Source organism: Mycteria americana, chromosome 9 (assembly GCF_035582795.1).
Source record: "Mycteria americana isolate JAX WOST 10 ecotype Jacksonville Zoo and Gardens chromosome 9, USCA_MyAme_1.0, whole genome shotgun sequence".
NCBI classification, from domain to species: Eukaryota; Metazoa; Chordata; class Aves; order Ciconiiformes; family Ciconiidae; genus Mycteria; species Mycteria americana.
In genome coordinates, this window is record NC_134373.1 from 652,981 (window position 1) to 666,982 (window position 14,002).

Genomic DNA, 14,002 nt, shown 5'->3' on the forward strand with positions numbered 1-14,002 from the left:
ACTTTACCTTCGGTCCTGGTGGTCCGGTGTCACCTCTTGGGCCCAAGTCACCAGGGTCCCCACGTGATCCCTGCAGGATAGTGTTGGGGAGAGCAGAGGGAGTGGGTGAGGATGTTCCCTGCAGCTCTCCAGCCACACAGGGGACCGTGCTGGAGAAACCAGCTCTTGCGATGATGCTGCAGGACCATATCCCCTCCCAATAAGGTTACTGTGACAGTGACTGATTCAGCACTTGGTTTCCCACGTGCCGTGGAGCCACACAGATGTCATGGCCACAGTGGGGTGCCAGAGTAACCACAGACCGAGGACAAATGGGTGCTTGGGGACCCCCATCTTCCCTTGCCCCGTGACCTGCTCTGACGGTCCCTTCCATATTGTCATGGGAACACCTGGGACCAGGAGTGATGGAGAAGCAGGGACTCCTGGGTCTTGCCATTTCTCCTTGCCCCAGGGGCTAGCCAGGGCCTCTGGGCTAGTTTTTAGCCTCCCTGAGAAAAGGTCAGGCAGACTGCCCTCAGGAGCAGCCAGCTTATGTCAGTAGGGCAAGCTCTCACCACAGAAGGAGGACACGGTCCCACAGATGCCCCAGGATGACTTACTATGTTGCCTGGCTCTCCCACAGCACCTGAAGGGCCCCGGGGTCCTGGCATTCCTCTGTCTCCCTGCAAAGCAAAGCAAGATGCAAGAATGTACAGAAGCAGGTACAGGCAGGTGTGCATGAGGAGGAAAGCTGGGTGAGCTGCCCCGGACGGCAGCAGTGCTCTCCCTTCCTCCTGGCTGTCACCAACCCTGCTTTGTTCTTACCCTTGCTCCTTTGCTTCCAACCTCACCGGGCAGGCCACGAGGACCCTCTGGACCAGGATCTCCCTGTGAGGAGGATAAAGATATTCCTGGTCAGGGATGTCGCTAATGCTGTTTGTGTGCATGGCAGTGCTCCTTGGAGCGAGGAGGCATGATGCTGTTCTCAAATCTGGTGTTTCTTGGCTTGAAACACAGTGTCAGGGCAGCGTGCCCTCTGAACTTGTCTCTTAGCCTTGAGCTTTGCTGCCCTTTATCCCCTCTCTGGATCAAGCCCTGGAAGAGGAGGCTGTACCTGCTGCCACCAGGGCAGGCAGAGGGCACAGTGGGAGCAGAGCACACATGCAGGGCCCACTGGGATCTGTAGTTCCCAGCTCTGGTGTTGGACACTTCATGGCTGAGCAGTAGCACATCACACACACCAGTCCTGTGCATCTTGGGCTCATTTGCAATGGTATGGGCAGTTGCTTTACTCACCCTTTCTCCTTTGGCCCCAGGAGTGCCTTTGCTGCCTTTTGTTCCTGGATCTCCACGTCGACCCTTGGCAGACACAGAAAGTCACATAAATAGGATGCGAAGATGGATGCTACCTGAACAGTGACGCCTGGCTGCCCTGCCTTCTCCCTCCTGGCCCAAGAGGCATCTCCTTGCCCCCTTAGCGAGCATGTGCCTGGCAGCAGGGGAGCAGGGATGCCCGTGCTGGCACTGCTTGGGGGATCTTGCCTTTGGCTTTTGGGAAGGCACAGCCAGACTATTCTTTCAGGAGCATGGTCACCGCAGCGACCACAAACACTCATGGTTCATTCCCTCAGGGTTAAAGACTCTGCTTTACTTCCAGCTCATCTGGTGTTGCTTCCCCCACCAGATCTTACACAAGGACACAAGCTGGCTGGGCTCTGGCCTCTTGGTGCTGGTGGAGCCCTGCTGCTGTATTCTGCCAGGGATCGTCCTCTCCAACCCACTCCCCAAATTTTGCAGGGCCCCATCACATTAGCTTGGGTCTGTGTGGCACCATCGATGTCATGACATGGCTGCGATTTGACGCTGCCCTTTTCAGAGAGCTCTACTGTAACAGCCACCAGATCTCGACTCTGTGAGCTCCTGTGAGAAGCCGCAGGTTTGGGGAACTTGCTAGGGCACAGCCAAAGGGTCCCTAGGCATCCACAGAGGCATTTGTGGTCATGTGGGAATACAGAATGCTTCTCTAAGGTGAAATGGTTAACATCAGGCTTAGGATTATGGAAGTACTGCTCTATGAAGACGGGGGAGACAAGGAGATCAGCATCTGCACATCTTTTGGGATGCAGAAGGCAGGGCAGGCAGGCTAAACAGGGGAGTTTCTCAGCACTCATCCATGAAACTGCATCAGGCTCCCGTGGTGCGCCCGCTGTCTAGGGACCTATTCAGAGACTTACAGGCTCTCCCTTGGGTCCAGGAGGTCCCGTTTCACCTTTTCTTCCCTTGGTTCCAGCAGGCCCTTGAGCTCCAGGGTTGCCTGGAAGTCCCTTGGAGAAGAAAAAGAAATACAATTTGTCAGAAGAGAGGTCAAGGTGCACACTCACACACACCTCTTGTCCTGTGTCAAGCAGTCCACCCTTGAGCAGAGGTGTGTACGAGCACACAACTTATGCTTCCACACACCCACCATGCCTACATGTCAAAGCTATGTGCACAGGCTCCAGCTTTGGAGCAGTGTGATGCTGTGTCACCCTTCTTCCATCAACCAGTGCAAAGGCTTGTCAACTCTTCCTTACAGCATCCGTCCAGCCCTGCCTAAAGCTGGAGGGCTATTTCAGCCTCCTCCACTATCTCTGAATTAACTGGCCATCAGCATAGCAACCCCTTTGGCTATAAGGTCAAGTACAGTGGGTAAAGCCTGCCTTAGATCTCTGAGCAATTAATCGTTAAAGTTTACTCACATGAATAAAACCAGCCTGCAAACGCTGGCACTGCCACAATCACTGAGGAAGTCATGAGACTGTGGCAGGGGAAACCACAGCCAAATAGGGCCTTTCTACCCAGGAGAAGATGGGAAGAGGAGGAAAGATGCAGTGCAATGGATTGGCTAGAAAGGTAAATCCTCCTAAGTCTACTTTGCCTGCTTTTCTCTGCTCTGGACAAATGCTCAAGACCCATTCTCATTTTGCTCTGGGCAGCTGCAGGGATGTTGCGCAGTCCCCTCTCCTGTTGCCCACATGACATTTCTGACTGTACTGTTTGGGACACACATGGCAGGAGAGCTCACTCGTCCATCCAGGGGCTTGTGCTGTCTCCATGCTGGTGGGCTAATTTGCAGAATCACCAGGATACGCTGGTGAGCAGTCATTTTTATACTGCACCTGCCCTGTCACCAGCAGCTGATACTGCTCCAGCTTCATGCCACGTGGAGCAGACCCTAGGAAGACATTGCAGGCATCTGAATGCTGCATGAACCTACCGGGCTTCCTTTTTCTCCTGGAGGTCCTGGGGGTCCGCTGCGACCAGGCCGGCCAGGATCTCCCTGAAACAGCCAGAGAGCAATGGTCATTGCCTGCATCATCAGCAGCATGCTGTTGCACACCACTGACGTTCACCATGAGGAGGCCCAAGGAGCAGGGCCAGCAAGGCTCTTTCCTCTGCTCCTGTGTCTGGTGATAGGATCCAGACCCCAGAGCCTATGGGCTCCATGAGTAGCGAAGGATTTAAGAGTAAATACAGGCAATGGTGTTTAGCTGTCCCCACTGGTGGCCTCTGCCCACACTCTCTTGCTCACTGTTCATAGCACTTGTACCTTTATGCCTTCATCTCCTCTTTCACCTTGGTCTCCTGCATCTCCTGGGTAGCCATCAGGGCCCTAGGGAAGGAAAGGACAAAGAACCACACATTTTGCAGTGGCAGCAATATGCACTTTCCCTGCAGAATAAATCAACTCGCTTAGAAAGTTGCTCTAGAGACTGAAATAGTTTTTGCTTGTTGCTATAGTTGACGAAAGGAGCAGCTCCTCCTCTGTATGTGGAGGGGAGGGACACCGGGGGATCCCAGCATACTTGCCCATGGAAAGAAGGCACAAAAAAATAAGGCTGTGCTCCCCATTTCAGGGATCCCAGGCCTGGGGTTAGATCACGCAATCAGTAGGAAAATGGGCCAGTAACCTCTCATTGGCCATCTTTCTACATGTGCAACTCATTCAGCAGCTACACAACTCATGTGCGGAATGAAAGAGTAAAGCATTCCTACCTTGTCACCATGGTCTCCCTTGCAGCCCGGTGGTCCAATTCTCCCCAGCTTGCCCTGGAGAGATAGCATTCAAAAGAAAAAGACAGAGAGGCTGTAGGTGTCTGAAGGGAAAATACAGCTTTTCTTGTTAACAGTTACTAATTATTAACATCATCTGCTGACCATAGCTGTCATCAGCTAGAGAATAAATAGCAAGTGTATTCCTTAAACAGAAGTGTGGTGTGCAGAGACAAATGGAGGAGGAGAAAATAGTCTAAAAGCCCTGAGTGGTGGCATGGGTTGGTGGGAATTCAAGCATGCTCATCCTGCACACGTGCCCTGGGTGATGGACACATCCCTTGAGGCTGGATTTGGTCACTCACGTCCATGGTTGTGCTGGTCCTTCATCGTGCACCTGGCATCAGAGCAGCTCAGGTCTGCAGTAACCACGCTGCCTGATGGACACTGTGAGAACAGTGACCACCTTGCTCCGTGCCCCGAAATGGCTTTGCCAGCAGCGCTTGGACAGCTCGCCCCGGCTAGAGAGTGGTGGGGACTGAAGGACTTTAGTAGCGTTTTAGAGCTTCAGCAGGCATTTGAGGAGTGGGAAGAAGAACTGCTATTATCTCACAGATGTACTTGGCTGGGTATATGAGAAAGTGCAGAGCAAAACCAACGTGTGCTGGCCAGCGGACAAAGCCAGCTGAAATAATCTCAAATTAGGCTATCCTGCTGCAGTACTGCTGCATGGCATGCAGATCTAAGGGAGGTCCTGGTCCTCTACACTCACCATAGAGGGGACAGAGGATTTCAGGGACTTTGTTACAAGGTACATGAACCTAACTTTAGGGCTTTAATATTAAGAACAAGCAGTAGCTTAGAAATGAACTTTCAGATTCTGTGACGAACTGCCTTGAAAACCAAATTTCTGCAAAACTTTCTGCGTACATGTCCTGTAGGGGTCACTAACACTCAAGATGAGATATCTACACCCAGATGATCTGGCCATATCACCTCCTGCAGCAGGACTGGCCGTGTTACACATCTAGTTTCTGCAGAGAGCTTGCTGACGAAGGGATAGCACTTCTGTGACCTGAATTAATTAATCTCCAGCTAGCTCAAATATTTCTACAGGACATGCAGAATAATGTGCAAGTAAGTTCATAGAAACCTCAGTCAGAACAAAAATGAGATGGGATAGCGTGTGAGATGGGATAAACAAAACAACCTGTGGGGACAAGGTGGGGTAAAGAAATGAAACATCAGGAGCAACGTTACAGGGTGCTCCCAGTGCCGTTACCTTCTGTCCATCGGTACCGTTCCTGCCTGCCAAACCAGCGGCACCCTGGGATCAAGGGGGGAAAGAAGAGGGATCAGTGATCTGTTAACACACACTCAAGGGCTGGTAGCTGGAACAACATGCACGTTAGAAAATGTCCTTTCTTACCCTCCGTCCATCGGAGCCAATCTCGCCCTAGGGGAAGAAGAGGACAGGAGTCAGCCAGTCTGCCTACATCCCTCCCACCCATCTAGCTCAGTAAAAACATCAACACTTCACAAGATCATGAGCAATGCCTGGAGGAGACAGGCTTTGGGATGCCCCTGGAAATCCCTCCCCGTGTCTGCAACTACATCCTAATAGGGCTGTTATTCTCCCCATTACAGCTAAACTCTCTCTCTTTGCAATACAAAGGTGTGCGTCCTCTGCCAAGTGCCCAGACAGCCATTCGGTCTCTTCTTTCTCACCTTCTCTCCTTTCAGCCCTGGGACACCCTAGACAAAAAGAAAAGAAGAAAAATGCTGTGTTAGTGCTTGGGGATCAGCAGGAGCAGGGGCAGTGGCATGCGGGGGGTCTTGGGCAGGAAACGGGCAGGTGGAGAGGGAGAAGCAGCACTCCCCCCCTCTTTACCAAAAATCAACAAATGCGAAGACCTCAGTCACCGGCTATGGGATTCTTACCTTGGGACCGGGGTATCCGATCGGACCTTCAATACCTGGGTCACCCTTAAGGGAAGAAGACATGGAGAGTTAGCTTGAGCGTGGCAGAGATGTGGCCCCAGTTAACGCAGGGGCAGCACTGCTGGCTGGGGGGGGGGGGGGGGGGACGACGACTTTCCACAACTCACCTGTCGTCCTTTCAGCCCAGGGGAGCCTGGCTCACCCATGTTCCCCTTTGCACCCTAAGGAAAGAAAAAAACCCAACGTAAGTCAGGGCTTGGTGCTGACTGTGAGAAAAATGACGATTTCTGTGAGCATCAGGCTCACTGCGGCTGCTCCTACAGAGCTTGGGGCAGCGTGCTGACAGAGCACCTGCTTTATTCTGGGGAAGTCGGGGAAAGACTGTATGGGGAGCACACAGAGCTGGGGGCAGGAGAGTGGGACACCCTGTACACGAGAGCTCTGCTCTTGAGGGTGGGAGAATTGGAGACAACTGCTGCCTCACTCCTGCTGTCCTCAGGTGCTGAAGGTGCCCGCTGCGGCTGGCACGGCCGATGCTCGGATGCCTCTCTGCACTGCTGTCAATGCATCAGCCTTGGCACGGACATGAGGAGACACCTGTGCTGGCTGTGTGCTCCATTCACTGTAGCATGGCAGTCTCCCAGGGCCAAGACAGATGCTGGGGAGTTATTTCCCACGTGGGTGCTATGCCTGTGAAGGCTTCTGCAGCTGAGGTGGGATCTAGGGCGTCCTGCAGTGTCTGTGGCAGGCACGGGCATTATTCTCTTCCCACAGGTTAGGGCAACTTACCTTCTGCCCTCGGTATCCCTTGGGACCAGGTGGACCTGCAATCTCCAGGCAGCTCATCTTGTAGCACTGAAATACAACAAATTAAAAAGGAGGTGTAACCCCCGTGCTGCAGCGTGCTGGCTGCTTCACGTGCTGAGCTGGCATGCACCCAAAGCTCGGCTCTGCACCATGGCTCTCCACGCACCTCTCCCTGTGACCACAGTGCTAAAAGCTACTATGGCTCCAGCTGGGTCGGAGTTGATGCAGCAACAAGCATGCAGAAAAATACTGCCCGTAAGTTAAAAGCAGAAAGTTGCCACAAGCACATTCATTATGGCTTGGCTCTGGGACCAAACTGAAAGAACAAGACTGCTAAGCATCAGATGAGGTGGTGTGGGCTTGCTCTTCTGGGGCTATCAGGGGATGTCCATGCCCTTTGGAGCATCGCTCTGCACACTCCTCTCTATGTATGCCAAACCCTGTCCGCGGGATACCAGCAAGGCAGGAGCTTCAGCTTGTGCAGCACCTACAAAAGATGCCTCCAAAGTGATGAAATGAGTCTATTCAATAGACCTGAATTCATTGCAGGTGAAGGGGAGGCAGAGAGTGAAGAGTCCAGTATGCCATTTTAACCATTGGGTAAGGGGACAGGTGCCCCCAGCTCTGCACTGATCCACAGGTGGGCAGAGACCCTTCCCACGCAGCTTGCTGCAAAATGTGGCCTGCTACTTTGGGGTATGAGTTGGTCTTCTCTAAGTGAGGCAACTTAAACCTGTGCCATTGCCATGTGGCAATGGCATAAAGATGCTGCTCACTCACCTCTCCGTAGGCTTCGTGTTTCTGCAAAGGAGAAAACAGGACAGAATCAGTTAAGGTGGTCAGCCCCAAGAGAAAAACAGCATCACACCCTTGGAGGTGTGTGTGATGGTAAGGGAGAGGAGGTGGTAAAGGTCCCATGGCTTTAAAGATCTTCTCAGCAGAGTCCTCGATTAACAGTGCCTCACAGGTAGGGCCTCAAAGATCATGCTGATGGTGAGCACATGTCTCAGTGCTGCACACTCTTCCACACACCCCTGGATGGGGAGCAGGCTGGGGTATGGGTCTGGCCTTCAGCAAGAGCCAGGACTAGGGTGGCAGCCCAACCAGACACGCCGGGGAACAGAGGCTCAAACCAAGGAGTCCTGGTTAAGCACCTAACCAGAGAAATCAGAGATGCTCAAGACTCCATTTGGCCCATAAGTGCTGAAAGGACATAGAAAAGGAAGAGAAACAAAATGGAGGCTTTTCCCTGTTAGAGGTGCTCTCTAGAGCCCTATCAAAACCCACCACGGGGCTGTTCAGAAGGCATCCCCCCTATCCACACGCTGCTTCTCTTGTCCCCCCCGTTATACTCCCTGGACCTCAGGTGGCACTTTGTACCATAGCTTGGATTATCCTCTCAATGGTGTTCACATCGGTGTCCAGGGTGTCTTTCTGCGTGATGGCGTAGTTGTTGCGGTACAGCTCATGCGGCAGGTTGGCAATCTCCCGCAGTCCCTGCTCGTAGACGTTCTCGCTGGGGGCCACTGCGAAAAGCTTGATCCCCATGTCTCGTGCCCTCTCAGCCTGCATCTTCATCCCCCCGCAGGGGCTGCCAGTGACATGGCCATCAGTGATGACTACCGCAAAGTTCACCCCTGAGGCCATCTGGGTCTGGATCTGCTCCGTCATGTTGGAGATAGCGCAGTCCGTGAAGGTGCCCCGACCAAGGTAGTTAATAGCGGACAGCCTGGGGAGGTATATGTCTTTGCTGCTTGTTAAAGGGCTGTAAATTTCCACCACGTCTGAGTAATGAAGTCCACCAAACTGCCAAGTGATGTAGACTTGGTTCTGGTAGAGCTCACTCTCCAGTTTATCGATGAACACAGGGATGAACCGCTTTATTTGATCCACGAGGCTCTGGATAGGCACAGTCTGCAGAGCAACACTCTCTGAGGTGTCAATGATGAAGTACACATTGATGGGGCAGTTCCTCTTTTCTGCATGGAGACAATTATTCAGACCACGTCAGAGCACTTCATGCACCGCTGCACCCCCTTCACTGTCCCCCAGAAACCTGGACCAAGACGTGTATATAGACAGCACATAGAGGACAGCGCATAGAGTTGCGAAGAGAGCAAACCACAGCATGAGGCTCGAGATTCAGCTTCCTGCAAGGGTGTTGCAGCTCTTACTAATCAGGAGTTATGTCCACCCAGGTTGGAGGAAATGAGGAAACTGAGGCCTAAGTGCCAGGTTTGAATGAAGAAGAGCAAGGGTATGACTTTTGCTCTCCTGCACTAAATGAATGCCCTGCCTGCCAGGCTGCTGGTTGCTCTCTGATTTATAAACATTTTCAAAAAGATCATACCCAAGTGTGATACTGGACAAAGCACAAGTCCCACTTAGCTCTAGCAGTAACTTCGGGTCAGACAACTCTCCAGTGCCCAGGACTTCAAAATCCTAAGATCTGCTCATTATCGAATCAATCTTGAAAACCTTACCGTTTTTTGTAAAAGTCAGGCTGGACACGTAAATCACCTCCTCCACATTGCAACTGAAAAACGCTGAAATCATCGAATTCAAAATGGACTATTCTCTGACATCAGATACAGAGCTGAGCTCTGGAGCCTGACTGGTATTTACAGAATCACAGAATCACAGAATCGTAAAGACCTTTAAGATCATGAAGTCCAACCGTAAACCTAACACCACCAAGACCACCACTACACCATGTCCCTCAGCACCTCATCCAAACGTCCTTTAAATACCTCCAGGGATGGCGACTCAACCACTTCCCTGGGCAGCCTGTTCCAATGCTTGATAACCCTTTCAGTAAAGAAATTTTTCCTAATATCCAGTGTAAACCTCCCCTGGCGCAACTTGAGGCCATTTCCTCTTGTCCTATCACTTGTTACCTGGGAGAAGAGACCGACCCCACCTCTCTACACCCTCCTTTCAGGCAGTTGTAGAGAGCAATAAGGTCTCCCCTCAGCCTCCTTTTCTCCAGGCTGAACAACCCCAGGTCCCTCAGCCGCTCCCCATCAGCCTTGTGCTCCAGACCCTTCCCCAGCTCCGTTGCCCTTCTCTGGACACGTTCCAGCCCCTCAATGTCTCTCCAGGAGTGAGGGGCCCAAAACTGAACACAGCATTCGAGGTGCGGCCTCACCAGTGCCGAGTACAGGGGCACGATCCCTTCCCTAGTCCTGCTGGCCACGCTATTTCTGATACAAGCCAGGATGCCATTGGCTTTCTTGGCCCCCTGGGCACACTGCTGGCTCATATTCAGCCGGCTGTTGACCAACACCCCCAGGTCCTTCTCTGCCGGGCAGCTTTCCAGCCACTCTTCCCCAAGCCTGTAGCGTTGCATGGGGTTGTTGTGACCCAAGTGCAGGACCCGGCCCTGAGCCTTGTTGAATCTCATACAGTTGGCCTCGGCCCATCGATCCAGCCTGTCCAGGTCCCTCTGTAGAGTCTTCCTACCCTCAAGCAGATCAACACTCCCACACAACTTGGTGTCATCTGCAAACTTACTGAGGGTGCACTCGATCCCCTTGCCCAGATCACTGATAAAGATATTAAACAGGACTGGCCCCAGCACCGAGCCCTGGGGAGCACCTCTTGTACTGTACTGGCCGCCAACTGGATTTAACTCCATTCACCACCACTCTTTGGGCCCGGCCGTCCAGCCAGTTCTTTACCCAGCCAAGAGTACACCCGTCCAAGCCATGAGCAGCCAGTTTCTCCAGGAGAATGCTGTGGGAAACCATGTCAAAGGCTGTACTGAAGTCCAGATAGACAACATCCACAGCCTTCCCCTCATACATTAGGTGGGTCGCCTTGTCACAGGTAGTTGCCTTGTCATTTATTACTGCATCAGCTGGGAGAAGCCGCCACTGGCAGACCCCAGCTCTTCAGTCTCTACCTCTCTGCACTCCAATGTAAATCCACAAATGGGAGTTTCAGTGGAGGATAGCATTCCCCACAGACGGATCACTACCCCAGGGCACTGCTCAGGAGTGCAAAGGGGCAGGAGAGGTGTAATGTGCTACTGACAGTTCCTTGTGAGCAGGCTCTACAACTGAGTATGGCCATTGCTTTCAGTAAAATTGCTTCCTACAAAGGAGAGAGACACCCAAATTATCTGGTTAATACCTGTACAGGAGGTAGGACTGACATCTCCAGGATCTCCATCAAACTGAGCATGAAGAGGAACCAGAGCCACACAAAGAAGAGTGGAAAAAAAGGCTTGTCGGAACATCTCAGCAGTTCCTCTGGATATTTAGATGCCTGTGAGAAAACACAAGTTACATGTTAAGCACAGTATACAACCTCCTAGCTCTGCTGGGAAGACACAAAGCCAGCCAATGTTGTAACCCTGTCTTGTAAACCCTGTCTGTGAAAAACAAGACCTTTCCATCACTGTGACACATCACTGGGCCACTAATGTAGATTTTTATATTGACTTGAAAGCTGAGCAATTAAAATATTTCCTTTGTTGGAGTATGGGTGAATGATTTAAAACTCCTTTAGCTTCTCTGTCAGTCTGAAGGGAGGGATCAGGTGGTGGAGCTATGGGCAGTGCATCAGGATCTTCTGATTTCATGGTTTCTCTCCAGGTGTGTGCCTGGCCGTCCCATGCCCACATGGACTCCATCACCCCCAGTCCACGCAGAGGTGAGCATCCATGCTCCTCTCTTTGCCTGCTTGGCCAGACCACCAGTGAAGGCGTGCAGCAGGTCCTTTCCACCTCCAACTCACCATGAGGGTGTGGTGATGCCTGTGTATACCGAAAGGGTACAAAATCCCTTGCTTAACAGCGCTGCTTTGTAGCCCGCACAACCCATGGAGTGAAGGGATGAATAAACAAGCACTTGAATAAGTGCACATCTTTAGCATTCAACCCATCACTGGGCCTCCGAGGTCCAGCTGCACATGGGAGTATATTTTGTGTAGTATTATGACAACTTAAGCAGCAGAAGAGTCAGAGATCTAGTCTGAAAAGTTCTTGGGAATGTATATATGTGTCCAGAGGAACGCAGGCTTTGAAAGGATATTCACAGACAAAACCCAGAGACACTTAACAGCAAAGAATATGGAGGAAGAGGCGATGCTCACCTTTATGTCTAGAGGACAATTGCACTAACCAGCATGGCCCCTTCATGGCACACAGACCAAGTAGTAGCATAGACAGTTTTCTGCTTGGTGGTCAACACACAACACAAACCAAAAAGGGGCATCTGTGATCTCTGTTAGGAAAAGAAGGCCTGAGTCCAGTCCAGAAAGAGAGCTTCTTCCTTACATGGCTTTTTGGGTAGCTCTTGGAAGAGTCCAAGGCTTGAACAGACACTGGCAGTGCATTTGGCTGCATTGGCAGTGCAGCGGGAGGGCAAGTTAGTAATGCAGCTGAGCTGCTGCCTTAGTTGCATGAGAAACAGCATGACCTGAAGAACACAGACAGCTCAGCTCCCCCTGCATCTCTCTAGAGACCTCTCTCCACATGGGGACCAGCTATTCCCTGGTGGGACATGTCCTGTTCCAGTTTACACTGCAAGCTGCAGTGCATCATAAGGTTCTGCAAACTGGTTTATGCCGGAAAATCTGGTTCCTATCAGTGCTGCCGATATCCTCACAACAGTGATAGCCTTCCTCCTTATTAAGGCTTGTGCATATGCTAACAAGCCTGCGAGAGCCAGTGCTCAGGCTGGATTTTAGATAGGGGAAGGAGAAACCCTCATGCTCTTTGGAGATCTCCTGGGGGAAGGGGACAAGACGTACAGAGATCCAAAAGCTTCAGGAACACCAACTTGAGGTGCTTCACAGACATGGCTCAGCAAAGCCCTCTGACATCAAGAGCCTCTCACGTGCCTCCAGCTCAGCACCCAAATGTCCCTACCAAGTAGTTCATGGGTCCTTTTTCCACCCTCCAGCTCAGAGAGGCTGCACAGCTGTTTGCAAAGAGACCTGACTGTGGCCTCATGAGTTCCCTGCATAGGTAAACGTGGCTCAATTTTCATTGCGCTGCAGAGAACGTAAGAGTTATCATAAGGATAAAATACTTACTTCAATGCTAAAGGGATATTTTAGTTAAGATCAAGACTTCATCCCTCGAGTCTTAGTACAGGCTTCCCTCATCTTGTTTGCCCTCCGCAAAGCAGAGCTGCAGAAGATCCTGATCACTTGTAGGACGTAACAGCTTTGTGCCTTCAGACAGCACCATTTTAGAGCCAGTCTTTCATGATGGCTGAGGAAGCGGGAGACATCAGCTTTTGGAGAGGCTGGGAACACCGGAGTCTTTGGCCAAGTGTCTGACTCACAGATCACTGCGTCCTGAGTTTAACCACCTCCCTCCTGCCATGTGTGCGTGGGTGGGAAAGGCACCGTGCAGAAGAGTTGCTCTTCTGCAGAGCAGCGAGGAGCAGTTAAACTGCACGGGCAACCAGGGCCAGCTCTGGCCCAGGACTGCCCCTGCCCGCAGCCCTCGGGGCTTTGGACTGGATCAGTGAGGCACCATGGCCTTTGCCTCTTACACGGGCAGAAAGGCGAGGCAGAAGTGACAGCTGAAGACACTAGACACACTTCACTTCTTTGTGGTCCTGTTGCACACAGTCTCCTTTATTTCACTCTGTCTCCCTCAGAGGGGATCTCTGTGCCTTGAGCTACGTTAGGCTTCTGCTATACCAGCATCCCACCTGGTCATTACAGTGAATGGACACGCAGAGGGGAGGCCCCTCTCCCCAGCTAAGGGGTCTTCAAGGCTGGGGTGGGCGACGGTGCCTATTTTGTCATCCTCAGAGCACTATCAGAGCATTCACCCTCAGAGCACTATGGCTGTTGCAATTCTCTCACAAATCTCATAACATTTGATATTTTCCTTAAAGCTCCACCTCCGGCTGCGGAACACTCAAATGGAAATCTCAGACTTCACCAGCAAAAGGGTATATTTCAGACTAATGCATTTTCTGGATGTTGAAGACAATTTTTGAACACTGGCAGTCCAGAAAACTAATAGAAAGAGCAAATTGGGAGCTACCTTATTACGTTAGAATACTTGGGTCTGCCCATCCTGTTCTTCCCTGACCTTTCTCTCTCTGCAAGAGCAGGACCATGATATTGTAGGAGCAAGGCCGTACAAGGATTTCTCTTGAAATTTCCTTCTCTCAGTATTTGTATTGTTGAGTGATACATCTCTTTCCCCATGAAATGCACACAAAGAAAAAAACAACAGGGAATCTTGAGCAGTAGTTTTGGGTCCTCCGAGCAG

The 14,002-nt window shown here is 51.6% G+C and overlaps 1 protein-coding gene across 2 annotated transcripts in view; it reads right to left on the reverse strand.

The window, feature by feature from the left end:
- COL6A2 (collagen type VI alpha 2 chain) overlaps nt 1-14,002 on the reverse strand; it is a 29,732-nt gene that overhangs the window by 13,747 nt on the left and 1,983 nt on the right. For both annotated transcript variants that reach the window (XM_075512539.1, XM_075512540.1), the window contains exons 2-18: nt 10,894-11,028; nt 8,140-8,738; nt 7,540-7,560; nt 6,742-6,807; nt 6,120-6,173; nt 5,953-5,997; nt 5,740-5,766; nt 5,441-5,467; nt 5,294-5,338; nt 4,015-4,068; nt 3,569-3,631; nt 3,236-3,298; nt 2,214-2,303; nt 1,276-1,338; nt 805-867; nt 600-662; nt 8-70 (exon numbers count right to left, since the gene is read on the reverse strand). In XM_075512539.1, the coding sequence (XP_075368654.1) occupies nt 8-70; nt 600-662; nt 805-867; nt 1,276-1,338; nt 2,214-2,303; nt 3,236-3,298; nt 3,569-3,631; nt 4,015-4,068; nt 5,294-5,338; nt 5,441-5,467; nt 5,740-5,766; nt 5,953-5,997; nt 6,120-6,173; nt 6,742-6,807; nt 7,540-7,560; nt 8,140-8,738; nt 10,894-10,999 (1,512 nt within the window). In that variant the 5' untranslated portion in view covers nt 11,000-11,028. The remainder of the gene's footprint in view (nt 1-7; nt 71-599; nt 663-804; nt 868-1,275; nt 1,339-2,213; nt 2,304-3,235; nt 3,299-3,568; nt 3,632-4,014; nt 4,069-5,293; nt 5,339-5,440; nt 5,468-5,739; nt 5,767-5,952; nt 5,998-6,119; nt 6,174-6,741; nt 6,808-7,539; nt 7,561-8,139; nt 8,739-10,893; nt 11,029-14,002) is intronic.